General features: G+C 34.6%; 1 protein-coding gene across 2 annotated transcripts in view; it reads left to right on the top strand.

The window, feature by feature from the left end:
- Positions 1-18,002, top strand: part of LOC116421935 (SH2 domain-containing protein 4B-like) — a 51,894-nt gene extending 33,892 nt beyond the window's left edge. The window contains exons 2-3 of one of the 2 annotated variants that reach the window (XM_031956361.1): positions 9,519-9,739; positions 17,045-18,002. In XM_031956361.1, coding sequence (XP_031812221.1) covers positions 9,560-9,739; positions 17,045-17,137 — 273 coding nt within the window. In that variant the 5' untranslated portion in view covers positions 9,519-9,559 and the 3' untranslated portion in view covers positions 17,138-18,002. Of the gene's footprint in view, positions 1-9,518; positions 9,839-17,044 lie in introns of both variants that reach the window. The other variant, XM_031956360.1, reaches the window with a different exon arrangement.
- The last annotated feature ends 5,707 nt before the right edge of the window (positions 18,003-23,709 follow it).

Here is a 23,709-nt window from a genome sequence, read left to right as displayed (position 1 = left end):
GGTGGCACAGGGACAGAGTTCCAAGCATGGAGTTAGGAAGGCTCATATTTCTGTATTTAAATCTGCCCTCAGATACTTATTAAACAGTGTGACCTTGGGCCAGTCACTTAATCCTGTTCGTCTGGGATTTTCCCATCTAAAAAATGAGCTAAAGAAGGAAATAGCAACCTACTTCAGTAATTTTGCCAAGAAAAACCCAAATGGCATCACAAAGAAATGAACATGACTGAATAACGACTCATCAACATCCATTTGGAATCTGTCTTGATCTCTGTAGTTATTTTGAATAGAAATTGTCTTTCAATGTCTTCTAAACTCTCAATTACATTATCTATAAAAAGTTATAATTTTGTTTTCTCTTTGCATATGCTTAATGTGAGGTGCTGTTTTAAGCACAGTATATGCTAAAGTGACATGTAGCTTTCCCAGCAGTTTTTATCAATTAATGAATCCTTCCTTCAGTAATTAAGATCCTTGTGTTTAGTAAACACAATACTATTCTTTGCAGGTTTCTGTATATTGTTTCCCTAATTTGTTACACTGACTGACCTTTCTTTCTTTTTAAACCAGTAACAAATCATTTTAGTGATTACTAAATTGTAGTACAATATGAAATCTGAAACTGATAGAATCCCTTCCATCCTACTTTTTTTTTCATTATTACCCTTGAGATTCTTGATCTTTGATATTATTTTCTTCTAGCTCAGTAAAGCATACTTTTGGAAGATTGAATAAATAATTTAGGTAGCATTGTCAGTATATTATACTGGTTTGACCTCCCAATGAGTAATTAATATTTATTCAATTATTTAGGTCTTTATTTCTGCAAAATGCTTTATAGTTAAATTTATATAGTCCTTGGGGTAAATCTTGCTAAATTCCCCCAAATTTTATAGCTTTTGTAGTTATTTTGAATAGAAATTCTCTTTCAGTCCTTTACAGCTAGATTTTTAATGCTTATAAGATTAGTGATAATTAGTACACAATATATCCTGTAATTTTGTTGAAATTATGAATTATTCTAATTAATTTTTAGTTGACTCCTTAGGGTTCTCTAAGCTCACCATTACAGTATATATACAAAGTAGTAATTTTGTTTCCTCTTTGCCTAGGATTAATACTTCTATTTATTTTTGTCTTAATGTTATTGTTGCTATTTCTAGTATTTTATTAAATAGCATTGGTATAAAGCAAGGTATCTTTACTTCTGAATTTATTAAAAAGGCCTCTCACATTTCTCCATTATATCTAATGTTTGCTTTTTGATTTAGATAAATAGTGTTTACTATATTAAGGAAAGGTCCATTTATTTCTACAATTTCAAGAGTTTTTAATATAAATTAGTTTGGATTTGTTAAAAGTCTTTTAAATTATCTGATATGATTTTTAATTTAACATCATTTTATATATTTAATTGTATTTATGTTGAAGCAACCATATAGGCTTTTTATATACTCAAAAATAAAATTATTATAAACTTAACAGTCATAAGTAAAGAGTAATAAAATTGGCATTGTATATGAAGCTATGAGCTTTCATTATATAGCATTGTTAATAAAGTATATATTAAATTTAATAAGCGAGTACAAAATTATTGTGCTTTATGTCTTTTCTGCATGTCTTTTTGTTTTCTTGAACACACTTCTAATTTTCTCATCCTGGCATAAAATTTCTGAATTTTACATATTTTATTTTTTCTTATAAAATAGACCTTAGAAAATCTCTTCTCATGGTATAAAACATGTAGCAGACAAAAATAAACAGAGAAAGAGAGAGAAGATACTATACAAAGGTATTTAGTATAAAGTAGCAATAGCAGAAGAAACAGATAGGGAGTGGAGCTAAGGTTTTACAAATATTATATTATTTATGTTTCAAAATAATGCCTTGAAGTAGGCATTGAAATATTAAAATCCCCATTTAAAAAGGGAGACCTATGATTTCATTGATAAAGATATCTCCCAGATAAGAAAACTCCCCTTCCCCATTCAGTTAGTAATTTCTTTGTGATTGATAGTCATAGAGAATTTCCTCAAGCACTAAGAGTCTAAGAAACTTGCTCAGGATGACACAGTCTGTATGTATTATAGTGGGACTTGGGGCTAATTAATTAAGAATTATAATGCAGCATGTCTGTGGATCTGGCACACTCAGTGTCAAACGTAATACTGATGCTACTCAAATTGAGGTTGAGGGATCACTGAAGGTTTAATAAGAAGGAATAAATAAAGACACTGGAGTCAAAAAAAAAAAATTGTCCTGTATGATTTTAAGGACGTGTAGAACTCCAACAAAATGGTATTGTTATCTGAGGCAAAAGACCGGGACTGGATCATTGCTCTTTCTCATACAATATTGTTTTAGGTACTTCACTTTCTCATCCCTCCTTTTGTATGGGCTTCACTCTTTCTGTCTCTGTGTCTCTGTCTCTGTCTCTGTCTCTGTCTCTTTCTCTGTCTCTCTGTGTGTCTCTCTTTCTTTTCTCTGTGTATATGTCTCTTTCTGTCTCTCTCTCTCTGTGTATCTCTGCCTCTATCTTTCTGTCTCTGTCTTTCTCTTCCTCTCTGTCTTTCTGTGTGTATCTCTCTCATTTTCTCTCTCTCCTCCCTCCTTCCCTTCCTTTCCCTCCCCTGTGTGTGTGTGTGTGTGTGTCTCCATGTCTCTGTCTCTTCTCTCCTTTTCTCTTTCTATGTTGTTCTGCCTTTGTCTCTTCTTTTTCCCTCTCTTTCCTCCATTTTCTGCCCCATTTATACCCATTTACCCCATTGCCATTAACTGCATTATGCAGAGGCAGAGTAAGTAGATCCCCTGCCACCAGTATTCTAAAATCACAGAATAGTCAAATATCAAAACTGGAAATGACCTTATGTGTCATCTAGTACACCACCTACATAAAATATGGAACCATTTTGTGTTTCCCCATTGCTTTTCCACATAATGTTTTTACTAGACCACACAATTTTGAAGACACGTCTTAAAATGTATAAACTTGGAAAAACCCCTTATTCACCTTTCTTTGCTGTCTACTCTCAATGTTTAGTTTCTTACAATCCTAGATTCCTCCTTTTCCTCTGGTCCTAGCCAAGATTATTTCCTGAAGCTGTGGGAAGGTAGAATTGTTAAGAATGTCAAACCCTGAAAATAAATGACCAAAGAGTCACAGGGGTCAGTATTCCCATAGGCAGAAAATTTAGATATTTTACTGGCTAACAGCATAATTCAAGTTAGGAAATTGCTCTGTAACCCCAGATCCCCTTTTTCATTTACCTCTGTACTTCAAATTCCAATATTAGAGAATATTCCTTTGGGATTACAGACTTTGGTCTTAAAGATATTTTACTGACCCTTGAAAATAACCCCAATCTATTGCTGTCAGCTTTTATCAATTAGAACCTTTGCTGATGGATTAATTGATAGCTAGCTGGGAGTAATGGTCTGGGATATTATAGAACCTAGCATGAACACTATAGGGGGATGAAGGGATGGTGACATCGAAATTCAGAAAGAAGGAAGACAGGAGGAAACCAAGAAAAGACATTGTCTACTTATCAGATTTTCTGAAAGGTACCTCTTTGAGGATCAAGCCAGCAGAATAGTAGATAATGGTAGATGTTTTGATGATGCTGTCACTTCTTTATTCTCATGATCATGCTCATTGCTTGTACAATAAATGGTATAGAGATGTTACAGAGATATCTGTGCTGTATTTATAACATTGTGTTACTTCTTGGTAAAGGTAGGTTGTAGAGCAAGTTTTCTTTCCTTTCTCTTTTGTCCCACACATAATCCCTATTCTTCTTCCTTCCCTCTCCCTCTGTCTCTGTCTCTGTCTCTGTCTCTGCTTCTCTCTGTCTCTGTCTCTGTCTTTGTCTCTGGGTCTCTTTCTCTTTGTCTCTCGGTCTCTTTGTCTCTTTCTACATATATGCATGTATGTGTATATGATAGTGAAAGGACAGCCAATGTCAAATTATTCATGTTAATAATAGCCTGTTCTATCAAAGAATTATAGAACAGGATGGAATTCTGAAGATATCCAATACTTAAATAGTAATCTTTTCTGTACTATCCCAGAAAAGCATTAATTCAGTCCCAACTTGCCACCATCTGGAAGAAGACCATTATCCTTGTAAACTGAACCTCAAAGTCCATCTGGACTCTCCTCATTGGTGGAAACTGATCATTCAATTGAGTATTCAAGTTGCATAACTACATTAGGGGTAGAATTAGCAAAAAACTTAAGAGAAGAAAGATGATGACCTTTTGACTTCCAGCTTTGAGGGGGAAAAAATTAGTCCTAGAATCTTTTCACATCCCTGAAGGAAAAGAAAGGTTCTAGGAAGAAACCAACATGTAAAGTAACTGCTTTAATCATGTCAGCTTTATTGTGTCCTCTTTATTGAAAGAGAAAACTCAAAGATTAGGATTGTTCTGTTATATATATATATTTCATGGGAACCTCACATTCTCTGCTGGATTCTTTTGAGACAAAAACATGATTAAGCCCTGAGACCAAAAATGGATCCTTTTGGTCCCAGAAAATCTCTCCCTCTCAGAAATCCAAATAAAATATTAAAAACTCTCTAATATCTATCTTGCCTCAGTTTCTCCAGCATTACACTTACACCAAGTTCTGGCCAACCTCATGCCTTATGTGGGGACAGAGCACCGAATAATCAATATCCACAAATGAGAAGTCTAGTGTAAATGGGATTTGAGGGATAGATTACATGCTTCTGAATACTCACATTTATTTTGATTTTTTCTCCATATAATGAGCCCAAATCTTCCTCTCTGCACCTACTATTCCTTGTTCTATGGCTTTGGTAAGAAGCATCATAAGTCTAAGTACATTACAGACACATTATAGATAATCCTTCAAATACATATCTTTCCTTTTTCTCTCAACTCTTGTAGGGCATGTTCTCGAGTCTTTACTTTGTCCTAATATTCCTCTACTGGAATCTTTTCAGCTTGTTGATGGCCTCTTTAGAACGCAATGCCCAAATTCAAGTAGAAACAATATTTTCAAATCAGGACAGAATACAACTAAACTATCACATCCCTCACTATGAACATTCTGCATTTCAAAGAAATCTAAGATTATATTCGTTTTGTTTTTTAATTTGTTTTCAGCACCATATTGTTGACTTGTATGACATTTGCAAGCCACCAAAACTCCTTAATCTTTTTTTCCTCTTCATAAAACTATTGTATAGACACAGAATACAGAAAGATATCCACCTAAAATATCTAGTGGATCCTTGTTTGATCTCTAAGATTACAAATATAGAGCACCTGAGAGTTCCCAAAGCTCTTTTCTCATATCAACTATGTGAGATTAAGAAAAATCCTACTTTATCTGTTTTACAGATAAGGAAACTGAGGCTCAGTCAGAGAGGTTCAGGGACTTGTTCAGGTAGTAATTATCAGGATTTGAACACAGACCTTCTAACTGAAAGAACTGTGTTATTTCCACGATCCCATGTTGCCTCTTATTTTTCTAGGCTCTCTCCTCTGCAAGTTACAGATGCCTTTTCAAACTAGTATGTCTTCTGTGTAGTCCTATATGCAGGAACCATTGTGGATAGTCCTGACCTTGAGTACAATGTGGTCTGGGGAGACTAAAATGAATCCATGCAGAGTTTCCCTGAGACCCTAGTGATAAGACAGCTGTTGCAAAGAGGTCTCATAGCCTTCAATAGCTGAGCCTGTTTGAAAGGATTACCAGTCCTGAAAACCGCCAGTTTCCTCCTCCTTTAAGCTCTTTGTGGAAATACCTTTAAGAGATTAGTAGGAATTGTCTAGAGGGTGGAGAGAACAGCCTTTGAAATTCTGTTTGCAGATAATAATTCCAATTAATACCTGAACCACCAACAATCAAAGGGCCCAGGATTCTAAACCTCTTAGCAGAGCCTTGGGGTGAGAGCAAAGTTTCCTGACTTGAGTTCAAACAATTTTCAAATGTTCATGCAGTGTTTCCACAGATGTTGTTTATTTCTCCTCAGCAGTCTCAGGAGTGAGCAATCTTTCTCTCTTTCTCTTTCAGCCATCATGAGAATTATACAGTGTTTTGAAAGGGTGGGAAAAAAAAAAGTTTTCATTGCTTTAATTACCAACCACTGAAGATTTAGATTTAGAAAGAATAAAACAAACAAACAAACACAGGAAGAAAAGAGGTTCTTAGAAGTTGTTAATGGCTTTGGGTTAGCATAAGTGAAGAAACCAGCTGGCTGGTGATTTATTAGTGGATCATTAGGTAGAGAGAGAAATGAAAAGAACTTTTAAGAAATATGTACCATTTTATAGAATCACAAATTTTTAGAGTTGAAAAGGATATTTCCCTTCATTTACCAGGTGAGAAAACCAAGATTTGGAACAAAAAATTTTGGGGACAAAAATTCTTAATCTATGATCTGTGATCTCTTCCTTTTTTTTTTTTTTTTGGTTGTAAATTTTGATTAACATTTCAATATAATTGCTTTTCTTTGTAATCCTATGTATTTTATTTTATGTATTTAAAAAAATGTGCTGAGATTCATCAGATTTTTAATGGGATTCATGATGCAAAAAGAGTTAAGAATCCCTCTCCCAGAGTTATAAAATGACTTATCCTATGTGATATATCTGATATGATAAAATATAATACCCTATATTATAAACAAGCTAAGTCAAAAGCTCTAGTCCTCTTTTCTATCCACTTAATTCTCTTTTCTAGCACATAATGTTAAATCCTTCTTATCTAACCAGTGTTTCTGGAAATGGGACACTAGATGACTTCTCCCAGAGACTCTTGTTAAAAGCTGATTCTCTTTGGCCTTTTATTGATTAATTTATTGTGATGTCTGGCCATTTTGGGGCTATGTCAGAAGCAGGACTTAGTATCTTATAAAGAGAGAGGGTGAGCAGCAGTCACAGGAAGACATGGATGAAAGCTTAGTGGGAAATCTGGCTATGGGTATATTAAAATGTCTCTACTCAACCCCTGGGCTAGTTAGGGGGCTGCATGGTTTCCAGAACAAATAGTTTTGATTTGGGAACTTAGGACACTGCATGAGAACCTAATTATATGGCTTCATTTGAGCCAAAAGGCCCTGCCAATGATTTGTCACTATGTGATTTGAGTCCTTTTCTACCTCTCTTCTTCTCTCAAACTGACTTGGTCTCATTGATCTTTCCTCAGGGCATTTTGGCATATACTTTCTTTGTCTATCTGTAATCTTGTATAGAGGGAAAAAACATCTCTGTCAATCAAAATTTTATCTAATGTTCAAGAGCAGTTCAAATACTAACTCCTCTATGAAGACTTTCCAGATTCCCAATAGGATATACTCTTCCTTCTCTTAATCAATTCAATTCAGTTTGACAAAATACTCCTATTTATATCTATCTACCTATATATCCATCATCTATCTCTTTTTTTCTATCTATCCATCATCTATCTATCTATCTATCTATCTATCCACTATCAATCTATCTATTACTTAGCACCTATCCATCTACCTATGCATCTATCATGCTCTCATTAGATCTATGACTTCATTTGTTACTTTCATATGAGGAAGATGGTACAAAGGATTCATTTAGAGATGAACTAAGGTCTAGAGAGGTTAAAGTTGCCTAAAGTTAAACAGCTAGCTAGTAGTAGCAGATGTTAAATCTAGGAACTAGAAGAGCCTTTTATTTGTGGTAAAATTGAGTTTTAGCTATACCCTCAGTGTTTGTTTAGACCACAATCCACAAGAAGATGCCTATAATGGTCACATTCATTGTTACTATTAATCATTTTGCAAGAACACCCCTCACTGGTCTGTCATGTGAATAGCTAATAACAGGAAAGGAGAGATAGGAAGAAATAGATGAAGCATTTAATGGAGAGAAGAAACAGAACAAGAAAGGAAAGGAGAAGAAAAAAACAGAGCAGCTGAGAAATAATGAGGGGAATATGTGAGAATATTTTTGAAAATGAATTAGAGCAGCCAAGTGAAAAATTTGAAAGATCTCTGTAAGAATGTTACTTTAGTTACATCAGAGAGTTAAGAATTGTAATATAATTGTTTGATAATTTTCCTTTAAGGCATGAGATGGTTGTAGTCTTTTTTGTCATAAAGGTTTGGTATTAAAACCCTACCCTTTTGATTTTTATTTAAATATGTTATAGAAGGATTGAAGGAAATATATTTAATTTTTCATTTATTACACCTTTCTTTCAGGAATAACCTTATCAATCAGGACTTAGCAATCCTGATTTAGAAATCATTCATTTCCAATCACCAGAACCTCCTGCTCTCCCTACCAGAACCCTTCTCTGGGGGATAGTCATCATGACATTAGAATGCTCAGTGGAAACAATGAATGACAAGAGTCCTTTCCAACTACTCAAATTTCATTTCTTACCCTGCAGCATACCTTAAGGCCACACTATGGTTAAAAGAATGCCAGAAAGAATATATGAGAGATGTCTTGAAATTGGGATTTTAGGTGGGAGTCATGCTTTAAGTGAAGTTTGAACTAAATGACTTTTCCAGATCTGGCATTTTCTGGTTGTAGGTCATTTGGTTCATTCTTTTAATTGATGCTGGAGTCTCTTCTATAGAAGCCCTAAGAGGAAATAATCACATCATGTGCAGATAACAGAGAAAACATGAATAAACATTTTTGTATTAGTTACCAAGGTGGTTAATGAACCCTGAAAAGTTAATACTGAAACACAAGCATTGAAGTTGTTCCCAAAAGGCCTTATTGAATTTTTACATTGTCCTATAAAGAAGTAAAGGACAGAGCCCAGTCTTCTTATGAAGTAGTGAAACATTTTAATAGGAACTGTACTGTTTTATATACATGCATACATACGGACATACCTATATAGGTATATGTTGAGAATCTTGGATTCCCTTTTATTTACTTATGAAGAAAATATTTATGAAGTGCATGAGTGGGGTGCAATGGGTAAAGCACTGTTTTCAGAGTTAAAGGCCTGTGTTTAAAGTTCACTTTTGACACTTGCTATCTGATTGACTGAGCAAATCAATTAAAACAATCTCTCTGGGTCTCAGTTTCCTCCTATGTAAAATGACTAGCTGGAATTTTAAATTCCTTGAAATCTCAAATATATGATTTTCACAGAGTAAAGAAAATTGCTTGCAAGTGCTTTTATTACTTAAGGAAACAGAATTTTCAGGTACTTGGTACTAAACTGATAATTGACCCAATAATTACAAATCATTCGAATGTGTTCATTAAAACAATCCCTCTAAAGTTCTCTATAGAGGAAAACAAAACTTTATGAGTCTAGGTTAAATTATTGTGTGTAATTAAGAGTAATAAAATTGTCTTTTAAAAAAAATATCCTACAATTCAGACAATATTTGTCCTACCTCATTTGTTCAAGCTAGTGAAGTTAAACTTAGGTTCTCATTGTAGCTCTTGGTAGCAGTGTATACAGTAGTATATACAATGTACACAGTAGCTCAGTACTTGTTATTGATTGAAATTGCTGACAGCAATGTTGTTTCTTGTAGGGATCATTAGCCGAGAAGATGCAGAAGATCTTCTGTCAAACATGAGTGAGGGGGCATTTCTGATTCGTGTCAGTGAGAAAATCTGGGGCTACACCCTCTCCTACCGCCAGCAGCATGGGTTCAAGCACTTTCTTGTGGATGCATCAGGGGATTTTTATAGCTTTCTGGGAGTGGATCCAAACCGCCATGCAACTCTCACAGACCTTATTGATTTTCACAAGGTATCCATTCTGGGAATCATGGACATGAACTCTTGGCTGATGGGTGAGGTCAGAGATAGTCATTTCAGAATCATCATGGTGACTAGGATCAAGCCAGAGGTATTGTATAATGAGAATGATTGAGAGATGTGATGACATAAGGTCCCTCAGGGCAACTCCTAACAGAAAGACCCCAAACCCAGTTCTCATCACCATTCTTCTTGGTAACATTCCTTGTTATCTTCCCCTGGGGAATATTTCTGCTCCAAAGATCATCTCTCTGGGATTTACCTACATTCCCTTTTGTTTTCTCTTAAGAACAACAAAGAGAAAAGTGAAATAACAGATTGCCTATAAGTTTGTTTTTTATAGGAAAAATTCCCCATCCTTGGGATAGCAGCCATAATACTTGAAAATTGTCCTTAATACCTTTTATTTGAAAAGTTACCTAGTTACATACATTTTCCCACAGGAACACTATTTAACAAAAAGAAATCATGGAGAGTTAGTGGGATTCTATTTTTCAAGCATCATCCAAACATCTTCCTGGACTTGCTTGTGTGCCTAGCACCATGCAAGGAATTTCTGTCACATGGGAGGACACATAATCTGGGCCTTTAAGTATCTTTCGTTTCTAGACCTGCCCCAACCTCCTACCCCTATTAATTAGTGTAAGATAGATATAAAATAATCATAAATTCTTTCCTTAATTAAATTGAAGCTAAGATCACTTTTCATATAAGTGACCCCTTAATTAATTAGTTTCTCATTTTCAGGCCTTTTGGGGTTCCATCCATTGATATTCCTGTGAATATAGGAATATCAATATCAATATCAATATGTATATGAATACACACACACATATGCCCACATGTACTTCCAGTTAACAGTATGTGCTAATCTTAACAAACTTTCTTTTCTAAGGATTATTATCCATTTAATGAACTTGGGTTTAACAGGCTAATGTACCTATCTGAGTTGCTTCACATTGCAATTTAAATATTCTAATAATGTCCTGTCTCCCAGAAGGTCAATTCTGGACACTTGACATGTTCGTGCCAAGTGTGGCTCCAAAATGTACTTTGTCAGAAACCTTGGAGCCTTTAAAAATCAGCTGTCTAAGCAAAACGGAGGCTATGGAAATGAGGAAGAGAATTTCCTTACTGCCCCATTGCAGTCTTTTTTTTCCATATGAAACTCCTTCAGGTTAGCTCCCTAAGGGAACTGAAACTGCAGGGAAGCCAGAGGGAGACAGGACCTAATCAACTAAATGGGACTGGGGCCAGAATAGTGGAGCTAATGCTGGAGCTTTTGACAAAGTGCTCCTGAATTCTGGCCTGGATTCAAGCCCTAGTGGCCCAACCTATAATTTCCCCTACAATTCCAATTATCAGTCTGACATAAAAATAAGGCTCCTTAGAATTTGCTAAAGACTGCTCTTTCCCCAAGTGTGTTCAGATAGACCTGTTATTGGACTGGGTTTAGTCTTAAAGAATATGTGATTAATTTATTCATTCAATATATAAAAAATACATTTATTGTTATTGTGAAGACCTGTGGTTTCATGGATGCTGGGATTTCATGTGAGACAACTTCCTCTATCAGAGCAGACTGGCCACTGCTCTGAGACTGAGAGTCACCTGTGAACACTGAGAGATCAACTGATTTGCACAGGGTCATACAACCTGGATATTGTATATAGAGGTCCTAAATGTAAACCTCCAGACTCTTAGGCCAGCTTTCTATCCATGATGCTAGGCTACCTCTTACTACACATAAGTATATATATATAAAATATATAATATATGTGATATTGTAAACATATAAGCATATGGACATATATAGCACTATTTCTCACAATACCGTTAGGATATATCTCTCACTCTATGTATATATGTATGTGTGTGTATATATATATATGTACACAAAACATATGTAATATAGAAGTACATATAGTAGCTATCTATCTTTTATGGTATACTTAGTATATATGCATTTACATGTATATATTTATACACACATATATACATATATTACCTCCCACTAATAAGCTAAGTATATGTGTACATATATATTATATATTATATTATATATAATATATATAATCTATACATAAGTATACAGAGTACTGATGCCTGGAGTCAGGAAGCTCTGAGTTCAAATTTGATCTCAGATACTAAATGTGTAACTCTGGGCAAATCACTCAATCCTGTATATTCAGTTTCTTCATTTTGAATTGGAGGAGAAAATGGAAAATTACTCTAGTATCTTTGATAAGAAAACCCAAAAAAGAGCTCAAGAAGAATTGTGCATGAGTGAAAAGCAACTAAACAAAAACAAAGATAAGGTAGATAGAACATTAGACTTGGAGTCAGCAAGATCATCAGTTCAAATCTAGCCTCAGATACTTAATAGTTGTATGAGTCTGGATAAGTCATTTAAGTTCTGTTTAATGGGGCATCTACGTTTTTACAATGGATAAAATGCCAGGTCTAGAATTAAGAAAACTCACCTTTCTGAATTCAAATCTGACCTCATTTACTAGCTATATGATCCTGAGAGGATCACTTAACCTTCTTTGCCTCAGTTTTCCCATTTGTAAAATGAGTTGGAAAAGGAACCATCAATTTGCTGTAGTGTCTTTGTCAAGAAAACTTCAAAATGGAGGACATTGAGAATTAGACATGCATTAAAAATGACTGAAAACATACAAATATATAGTCACACACACACACACACACACACACACACACACACATATGCACACACACGTACACGCTCTCTTTCCAAATCTTTTCAAAGGTTTCTGGGAGCCTCTAGCTCATCATTTCTTATAGCATAATAATATCCTGTCACAATCATATACCACAAAATTGTTCAGCCATTTCTCAACTGATGGGTATCCTCTCAGTTTCCAATTCTTTGCCACCAGAAAACAACTATTAAAATATTTGGGCATGGTGGTAGGGTCAATTTGATGAGGTCTGAGTCCCTTCGATTACCGGTCAGGGAACCAAAAATGATGAGGTTTGAATCCCCTCAATTCCTGGTGGTAATGAGCTTAGTGGCAATAAGAGAGTTGTTAAAATCCCCTTTTAATTGGCTGCAGGTTCAAAGTGAAAGAATTCACTTATTCCCAAATTATTAATTGCAAAATGAAAGTTTATTGTTGGATAGAAATCAGTTTGCTAACAGACTGACTTCTATAGTGGCAAAGATTTATTGGGGAGATAGAATTTGGTAATGAGAGAATGCTCAGAGAGCAGGGTCCTAGCAAATTGCTTGGGCCTTCTGCAAGGAGCTGAGCTGAAGGAAACTGTTACATGGGCATCCTGGTGGGGGGCTGATCAGACCAATTGAATGAGAATTTACAATTTCAAAAATATCTATGGGAGTTGATTTGCCCTTGAATAGTATTGCTTCTCTTATTCTGGGAAGATGGGCCTTCTCTAGACTCCTTGGAGCCTGGGAGATCCTGATCTCTGAGATCAGAAAGGGGACACAACACAATTTAGTGATAATCTTAAAGGGAACACAGCTTTAGAGTGATAATCTTAAAGGGAACACAGCTTCAGTAAAGGGAACAGTTTCCCTCCATCTTCAAATTCAGAACAGTGTATCAATAGTACATGAAAGCCTCGATTTTCCTACATCCCCTCCAACATTTGTCATCTTTTCTGTCTTATTAACCAATCTAATAGATGTGAACTCAGAATTGTTTTAATATGAATACCTCTAATCAATAATGATTTAGAATTCTTATTTATATGTCTATAAATAGATAGATATAAATAATTTTGATTACTTCATCTGAAAACTGGTCACTTTTTTGATCATTAGTCAATTGGAGAATGACTTTAATTTTTTACAAATTTGACTCATTTTTCTATATATTAGAGAGATTAAACTTCTATTAGAGGAATTTGTTTCAATGTTTTTATATTTATAATTGCCACCTCTATTTCCCTCCACTTTGTTCCCTGCTGTTATTCTATTATCTCTCTCCTTTCACCCTATCCATTCTCAAAAGTGCTTTCCTTCTGACTAACCACTGCCTCCCCCAATTTGTTCTGCCTTCTGTGAACACTTCCCCATTTTTCTTATTCTCTTTGGGTCCTACTTTGCTCTAGGGTAAGATAGATTTCTATACACAATTGTTCTTTAAGCTCATTCTGATGAAAGTGAGTTTCAAGCCTTCCCCAAGGCCTCTTACATCTTCCTCATTGGTGTCAAACCTCTTTCGTGCCTCTTTTAAGTGAGATAATTTCTCCAGTTCTATGTCTCTCTTTGTCTCAGTACACTCGATTTTCTCACTTCTTAATCTTACTTTTAAAGATATAATCTTATTATACCTGAACCCTCCATCTATATAACTCCTAAATGACCTAAGAGAAAGTTCTTATGAAGTACAAGCATCATTCTCCCGTGAAATAGTATAAATAATTTAACCTTATTAAGTCCCTTATGATTTCTCTTTCCTGTTTAGCTTTTTATACATCTTTTGAGTCTTGTATTTGGAAGTCAGGTTTTCTATTCAACTCTGAACTTTTCATCAGGAATGCTTAGAAGTCCTCTATTTCATTGAATATCCATTTTTCCCCACTGAAGAATTAAACTTAATTTTGCTGGGTAAGTGATTCTGTTTGTAATCCTACCACCTTTGCCTTTTGGAATATAATTTTTCAAGACCTCTGATGTTTTAATGTAGAAGCTACTAAAATTTCTGTTATTCTGACTATAATTCCACGATACTTGAATCATTTCTTTCTCACTGTTTGCAATATTTTCTTGTTGACCTAGGAGCTTTGGAACTTAGTTATAATATTTCTAGGAGTTTTCATTTGGGGATCTTCTTTCAGGAGGTAATCTAGTAGATTCTTTCAATTTCTATTTTGTCATCTGGTTCCAGAATATCATTTCTATTGTTTGCTCATTATCCCAGTTTATTTCTTGACTTTTAATTCTTTGCTAAAGTGGAACTGTTAGTCCAGATGAAGTCACACACATACACACACACACACACACACACACATGCATACACCTAGGTCTAGGCTCTTTTTTTTTCTTTTTTTCTTTTTTTGATCAAGGCTTTTAGGAAGTCTAATAATGTTTACATTGTCTCTCCTGGATCTATTTTTCAGGTCAGTTGGTTTTGTAAGGAGATATTTCACATTGGCTTTTATTTTTCATTCTTTTGATTTTGCTTTATTATTTCTTGGTATCTCAATTGAGACATTAGCTTTCACTTGGCCAATTTTTATTTTAAAGGAATATTTTCTTCAGTGGGCTTGTACTTCCTTTTCCATTTGGCCAATTCTATATTTAGGACCTCTTTTATTCAGTGAATTTTTGTGCCTTTTTTTTTCAATTGGTCAATTCTGCTTTTTGAAGGAGTTTTTCTTTTTAGTAAATTTCTGTATGTTTGTTTCCATTTGGCCAATTCTATTTTTAAGGTGTTATTTTCTTCATGTGCTTCCTTTATCAAGCTGTTGACTCTTTGTCATGATTATCTTGCATCCCTCTCATCTTTTTTCTGCCTCTCTTACTAGATTCTCAGAATAATTTTTGAACTCTTCCATGGTCTGAGACCAATTTATATATATTTTTGGAGGCTTTGGATGTAGGTTTTTGACTTTGCTGTCTTCTGATTTTGTTTTGATCTTCCTTGTCACAATAGTAACTTTTTATATTTAGAATTTTTTCTATAGTTAGCTTATTATTCTAGATTATTTCTTGACTTTTAACTCTTTCCTAAAGTGAAGTTCTTATTCCAGAGTGAAGGATTCACTGTCCCAAGCTTTAGAGGTTTTGAATATATGTTTTCCGAGATACTCATAGGGACCTGTAAATTTTCAGTTTTTCTAAGATGATGTATTTATTACTCTCCCAGACAGTGGGTACTCTGGTCTGTCCTCAATCCACATGCACTCTTTTCTGCCCTGGAACTGTGACAAGGATCTGCACTCTATATGTGACTACAAGTTCTGGTTGGGACTGCCACCTAGGACTGTGATCCAGATCTGAGTATGAGCAAAACAGCAGAGTTCTGTCCCCAGTACCAACAAAGAGATCCCTGTACTTTCCTTCTGACCAGTTGTTCAGCCCCCTTATTATCTGTGGACTGAGAGTTCCAGAAACAGCTACTGATGCTGATTCAGTCACTTGCAAGGTTTATTCTTGTTTTCCTGGAGCCTGGTCTGCACTGGCACAGCCTGAATTGGACAGCATTCCACTCTCATCCCAGAGCAACAGACCTTTCCTTCCAGCCTTCTTAGTTGTCCTGGGCCAGAAAAAATATTTTATCCTGTTCTTTTGTGAGTTCTACCACTCTAGATTTTGTTTAGGGCAGTATTTAAATGTGTTTAGAAGGGCTTGGGGGACATCTTAGGTGAATCCCTGAATTTTCTTCATTATTTTAGCTCTGTAATTTCTGAGGCCAAATTTGAAATCAGGTGTGTTCTGACTTCAGGCCCAGTGCTGTACCACCAGGTGCCTGGGAGAGACTGAAAATTTGAACTCAACTGAAAATGACATGGATGAGAGGAAATAACTGTTATCAAGTATTTGAAAAGCTATCACATAGAAGAGAGAGTGTATATGAAAGACTGGAAAAAATTCTGGACTTGGATATAGGAAGGTCTGGGTTTAAATCCCACGTTTGAACACTTGCTAGATAAATGATTTTGGTCAAGTCACAATATCTGAGTTTCTCTTTCCTCATCTGAAAAGAGGGATATCTGTAATATCACTTACTCTTCAGATTTGTTGTGCAGTTAAAATAATATAATCATGTATGTAAGGTGCTTTGCCAACCTTAAAAAATTATGTAACTATGATATATATATATTTTTTTTTTTGTGGAAGAGGGATTTTACCTTTTTTGTTTTGTTACAATGAGCAAAATGAAAACCATTTCAGGAAGGTGTTTTTTTTTTTTTGTTTGTTTGTTTGTTTTTTTTAAAATAAAAAAAAATTCTAATAATAATAATTCTGTTCTATAACAGAATGAGAGACATTATAATAATAGTCTCCTTGGATGAGTCTAAGAAAATTGAATCATCACTTTACTCCAATGCCTGGCACATAATAATCACTTAATAAATGATTTTTCATTCATTGATTCATTCATTCCTATTCTAGAATTATTCTTGTTCTAAATGGCAACTTAATCTTCTTGCTTTCAAAAGTCTTTTCTAATTCTAAGTCTTTGAATTCATGAACTCTTGAACTCCATCTCTCAGAAAACAGCACACTTCAGTTGACATAGGTTAACTAGATATTCCCTTCTATTAATATATGTGAATATAACTTTTTCCTTTTTTTCAGGAGGAAATCATCACAGTGTCAGGTGGAGAGTTACTGCAGAAACCTTGTGGACAGAGAGACAATCCGCCAGACTACCACATGCTATTTGATTGACTTTCTTCCATGGAACAGGCCTCTATTAGATTACCCAATCACCTTTACCCAAGACCTTCCCAACATCCCCTACTTCATACCCACATGAGTTGGATATCTGAAGGAATGGTTAAAATTTATAAGCTTGTTCTTTTCCTAAGTCAACAAATGGCAGCTAGTAATATCTCCTAATGATTTAGTACCTACTTAACATTAAGGAAAGTCACCCAAATCACATCTTAGGTACTCAATTATTATGATTATTTTAAATTTGAATTGAATTTATTGAAAGTATAAAAATATGTCATCAGTGTATGCTTATGAAGCTGGTAATTTGGTGATGACCAAATGACAGGTATTAAAAAAGCATTGGGGCATATAGAATGCTGGATAAGAATTCAGGAAGATCTGGGTTCAAATCCTGCCTTTGATATTGACTATGTGGCTAGGGATCATTTTTCAAATTTCTCTGAACCTCATTTTTCTCACCTGTAAAATGATGTTTCTTTCAGGTCTAAATCCATGACCCTCTAACCCTGGATCTTAATGGCCAGACTATTCATCAGTTATCTGCCAGTACCTATTCTATTTTCTTTGTATCTTTTTCTACAAAGGCAAATTTATATTATTTGAGCTCATACCATCTTGGATTCTGCAATGAATTATTTGAATGTAAGCTCTTTGAGAGAAGTAATGTTTCACTTTTGCCTTTGTCCTTTTGTCCTTAGTTGCCTGGCACAGTTCCTGGAAAGTGAAGTATATATTTAATAAATACTTGCTCATTGAAACAACAGTTGTATCTTTTTCTACAGATTTGTCCAAGTGCTTAAATGTGTAATTGAGAATATTCTCTGATTGTTCATGGGATACATTATGTTAAAAGCTATAATCTCTTTTTTTCTGAAACATTGTCTTTGTTTCTTTATTAACATTATCACACGTGATTTCATAACTTTTCTGGGCTTAATCCAATTATCTGCATAGACAAAGTGAATTATTCATTAGCACATGGGGGAGAAGGGAGAAAATTACATGCTTTACTTTCATACTTTAATGAATGAATCTATTGTGCATCAGTGTAGGTGAGACCTACACTGCAGATTGAAATTCCTCCACATCTTCTTTATTCTATGCAGTTCTTATCCATATGTTTTCATTAATGACCTGAAAAGGCTCTGCCCCAATAAATTGCAGATTTTTTTCTGGATGTCTGAATGCCCCCAGGGTACCACTATAACACATGGGCTACCCAGCTGTTGACTCTCATTCTCATCACTTCACCAGATTTTGCTATGTATGCATAAGAAAGCATTATGATATACATGACTGAAGATCTAGCTTATTAAAAGCTGGAAACAGGGCAGAGTTATGATGGAGAAACTCACTTGATCTCTTTTACCAACTCCCCAATTAAATAATGCCATGAAACAATTCCTGGAGCTGCAGAAGACACAGAAGGATGGTGGAGGTGGTGGCAATTTTCCAGTCCAAGACAATTTAAAAACTCAACAGGAAAGGTCTGTCACCTTCTTAGGAGCCACTGAATCAGCAGGTGTAGAGCTACTTCTGAAGTTCTCAGCTCTCAGGGAGGAAGGCGCTTGGACAACTGATGAGAAAGAGATTACAGGGGTCTTTTTGCTAGCACTGAGGCTGGACTCTGTTGATTCACCCATATTTGCATCTGGGTCACAGTGCTGGGTGACAGTCCTAGGGCAAGGAAGAACACTAGCACACCAGAAATATGACTGCATTTTCACAGTTCCATTTCAGAAAAGAGTACTTGGGAGTTGCTCACAGACCAGAGAATTCACTGCCTGGGGGAGTAGTAAACACACCTCTCCTTAGATCATACCATCTTGGAAGAACTGAAAACTTACAAGTCACTAAGGAGTATCTGGGTAAATAGCTCTATAAAACTTCTGAAACTTGGGACAGTGCACCTTTTACTCTTGAAGCAGAGCTCCACTTTAGCAAATAGTTAAAAGTCAAGAAAAAAGGTAGGGAAAATAAGCAAACAACAGAAAAAATTCTAACTATAAAAAAGTTATTATTGTGGCAAGGAAGATTAAAACACAAACTCTGAAGAAGATAGGAAAGCCAAAAATACTACCCCCAAAGTCTCCAAGAGAAATATGAATTTGTTCAAAGCATAGCATTATTTAAAAAAGGTTTTGAAAAACAAGTAAAAATGGTGGACAAAAACTTGGGAAGAGAAAAGCATAATGAAAGAAAATAATGGTAAAAAAAAACCACAATAGCTTGCTAAAGGAGCACAAAAAATTATTGAAGAAAATACCAACTAAAAACAGACTAGACCAAATTGTAAAGAAGTACAGAAAACCAATGAGGAGAAGAATATTTTAAATATCAGAACTGGCCAAATAGAAATACACTAAAATTCACTGAATAAAATAACTCCTGTAAAAAGTAGAGTTGACCAAATGGAAAAGGATTTACAAAAACTCCCTGAAGAAAATAATTCCTTAAAAAATTTGAATTGAGCAAGTGCAATCTAAAGGCTTTACAAGAAATTAATAAACAATAAAGCAAAACCAAAAGAATGAAAAATAGAAGACAATATGAACTATTTCATTAGAAAAGCCATTTATCTGCAAGAGAAATAATTTAAAAATTATTAGATTACCTGAAATCCAAGATAAAAAAAATCTGGACATAATCTTTCATGAAATTATTTTTAAAAAACTAAACAAACTTTGTCCTGATTGCCTGAAATCAGAGGACAGAATAAAAATTGAAATAATCCAGCTCCTGAAAGAAATATAAAATGAAAACTTCCAGGAATATTATAACCAAATTCCAGATCTTCCAGGTCAAGGAGAAAACATTGTAAGCAGTCAGAGAGAAATAATTAATTAAAGGAAGAAGACTAAAGAAAAATAAAAGAGAATTAAAGAAGTATGAAGCCACAGTGAGGATAAGACAAGATTTAGCAGCTCCTACAGTAAAGGATCAGAGGGCTTGAAATGGGATATTTTAAAAGGCAAAGGTGCTAGGATTACAACCAGAATCATCTATGCAGAAAAACTGAGTTTAATTTTGCAGTTGGAAAAAGAAAAGGAAATTCAATGAAATAAAGGCATTCTAAGCCTTCCTGATGAAAAGACCAGAGCTGAGTTGAAAATCTAATTTTCAAATACAAGATTCAAGAAAAGCATAAAAAATAAACAGGAATGAGAAATCATAAAGACTTCAGATTAAACTGTTTACATTCCTTCATGGGAAGATGATACTTGTACCTCCTAAGAACTTTCTCATTATTAGAACAGTTAGAAGAAGTATATATAGATGAAAGGATACAGATGTGAGTTGAATATGAAGAAATTATATCATAAAAAATAAAATTAGGAGGTGAGAGGAATGTATGTGAAGAAAGGGAAAGAGAGTCATAGAATAGAGTAATTTATCTCACATAAAAGAAGTAAGAAAAAGGTTTTAAGTGGAGGGTAAGAGATAGAAGTAAGGAGGAGTGAGTGAATTGGCTCAAAGAGGGAATAACATACATACTCAATCGGGTATAGAAATGTATTTTACCCTACCTGGGAGGTAGGAGAGGAAGTGGATAAAATAAGGGGAGAATGAAAGAATGAAAGACAGATTTGGAGAGGGACAGAATGAAAGGAGAGAAAATAAAATAGAGGGATTGAGTTTAAGAAAATATAGTTACTAATACTAACTGTGGAAAAATTGATGAAGGTTTTTCTGATAAAGTTTTCATATCTCAAATATATAGAGAACAGATTCAAATTTATGAAAATAAGATAAATGATCTTTAAAAATTGATAAATGATCAAACTATATGAACAATTTTCAGATGAAGAAATCACAGCTACCTATAATCATATGAGAAATATGTTCTAACTCACTATTAATTGGGGAAATGTAGATTAAAACAATTCTGAAGTACTACCTCATGCCTATCAGATTGGTTTATAGGACAGAATAAAAACAAAACTGACAAATGTTGGAGGGGATATGGGAAAAAAATGAAACATTAATGCATTGTTGTTTGGTGTTGGGAATTGATTCAGCTGTTGTATAGGAATTTGGAACTATGGCCAAAGTGTTAAAAAAACCATGCACACCTTTTGACCCAACACTACTTGTTCTGATCCCCAAAGAGAAAAAAGGAAAAGAACCTTTATGCACACAGTTATTCATAGTAGCTCTTTTCAAGTGACAAAAAAATTGGAAATTGAGGGGATGCCCATCAATTGGTGAATGGCTAAACAAATTATGATTTGTAATTTTGATGGAATAATATTACGCTTTAAAAAATGATAGGCAGGGTACCATCAGAAAAACCTGAAAAAACTTATGAGCTGATGTAAAGTTAAATGTATTGTGTACAAGATGATAACTGTTCTCAGCAATACAATCCTTCAAGACAACTCTGAAGGACCTATAATGAAAGATGCTAACTATCCTGAAAGAAAGAACTGAAAGTGTCTGAATTCAGATTGAAGTATGCTTTTTTATTTTCTTTATTTTTTTGGAATCTATTTTCTTTTACAACATGTCTAATATGAAAATGTTTTGCATGACTATATATGCATAACCTTTATCAAATTGTTCGCCTTTTCAATTGGGGTTGTTGTGAAGAGGGAGAAAGGGGAGAAAATTTGGAATTCAACATTTTATAAACAAATGTTAAAAATTGTTTTATATGTAATTGGAAAAAATAGAATAAGAAATAAGGAAAACAGAGTTGCCTGTGTACTTCAAAGTTAAAGAACTTGCCCAGAAAGGATCAGATATGGGGCCTGATTACAGATTCTCCAGCCTTAGAGGTAGTGGTTTTCTTTTAGATGTTGCCTTTCAACTTAATCATGATGAGCTGCTGAGAATTTCATCATTCCTTGTTCTAAAGTGCATTGCCTTTAAACTGGAGCTTCTTGGAAAAAGTAGAATGTAACTATATAAAAGAGGGAGGAAGAGGCAAGCAAGGGCTGAAGAAATGAATGGAAATAGAAAGCCTGCTGTGGAGAGCTCCAATCTGGAACAATGCCTAACTCTGCCAATTTCTTCAACCCTTCTATAAGTTTTAAGTAGAAAACACCGATTTCCCATAAGGCTAAAAGAAAAGTAAAGTATAATACAGATAATTTCTATAATGATCAGGACAGATCAGATATTCAAGAATCTTTACCTTAGGCTGAGGAAATTCATAATGATTATGAAGTGCTATTTAACAAATACAAAATATTCTTTGTTCACAAATACAAATTCCATGAACGATTAGGTTCTATTAATGTCTTGCTTTTAGGGGAAAACAAGGGAATGAAATACCATACACTATGAAAAATTTTTGAAAAAAGTTAAAAACCTTTGACACATGTAAGATGGTGGATCTATTAGAGCTGGAAGAGAGATGGAATGTAGTGACATCATTGAAAAGAATATCAGATACTGTGATGACTGCGTATTTAAAATCAGCCAGAGTCAGGAATTCAGGTTAAGGGAAAATCTTCGATCTTTATTCTCTGTGGAGGTGAAGGGGAATCAGAGTTGTGAAGGGGGCTTAGAGATGAAAGGGGGATCATGATAGCAATGTGAGCAGCTGCAACAAGACACCAGCCAGCCGTCTCTCTCCACCTCTCTTCCTGCCCCTGTGCCTTAACCCACCAAAATCATCATTTCCTATACAACACATCAGGACTTGCACAAAGAGTGGGCAGGGGTCATTCTGTCTCCAAGCATATATATTAATAGAGTATGGTCCAATTACTATTTAGCCTCACGTGCAGTTCATCAACTTGAACTTCAACCCATTACAAGATACCAAGGGAATTAGAATATTTAAATGTTTTCAAATGCTTTAAATGTAAGGAAACTATATTTTACATGAGTATATGTGTGAAGATGAACTTAATTAAATGGTGAATTCTTACATATGGGCTTAACAAATGAATCTTTTATGACAGAAAGATGATAGACCAATAAACAGAATAAGAAACACATTTGAAATGTGACCAGTGCTGGAATTTATTTTACTTTACTGTGCTCATAAAATAAAAGGTTTTTGAATTTCTTTTTATTTTTTTTCCTCCAGTGAATTAGGGGAGGCAGAAAAGGGAAAAATAAGATTGTTGAAAATTTAAAAAAAAAAATTAGAAGCACTAAGTCATGCAGAACAATGGATTTCCTGAGCTTTTGGCCATATCCACAAATAGCTAGTAGGATATCAAAATTCATGTTACTATACTCCCTCCAGCTGTAATGAGGAATACTGCCATTTTAGTGATAGTGAAGTCAAATGAATTCTTATAGATCTCAAAGAGCTTGTCTGGTTTACTTGGTAGCACATTTTATAATCATCAGATGTGGTCAGTAAGAACAATTTGACATTCAAATTCTCTGGATTAATTATGGTTCTCCTTATTTGGCATTTAGTATTCATTTGAAAGAGCAAGAAGGGTATGGCAATTTTGAAGATATTGAAGAAAAAATTTTCTAGGAATCCACAGTGGTTCTGGTTACTATGAAAGCTTGAGAGTTGGGACTTGTAGGCCATTGTCACTGTTGCTAATTAATATGTGAGAGACAACAGCCAAATTTTCCATTCTTGATGCATT

This window comes from Sarcophilus harrisii, chromosome 2, assembly GCF_902635505.1.
Source record: "Sarcophilus harrisii chromosome 2, mSarHar1.11, whole genome shotgun sequence".
NCBI classification, from domain to species: Eukaryota; Metazoa; Chordata; class Mammalia; order Dasyuromorphia; family Dasyuridae; genus Sarcophilus; species Sarcophilus harrisii.
The sequence above is the reverse complement of the archived record's forward strand: the minus strand, read 5'-3'. Positions and strand labels throughout refer to the sequence as shown.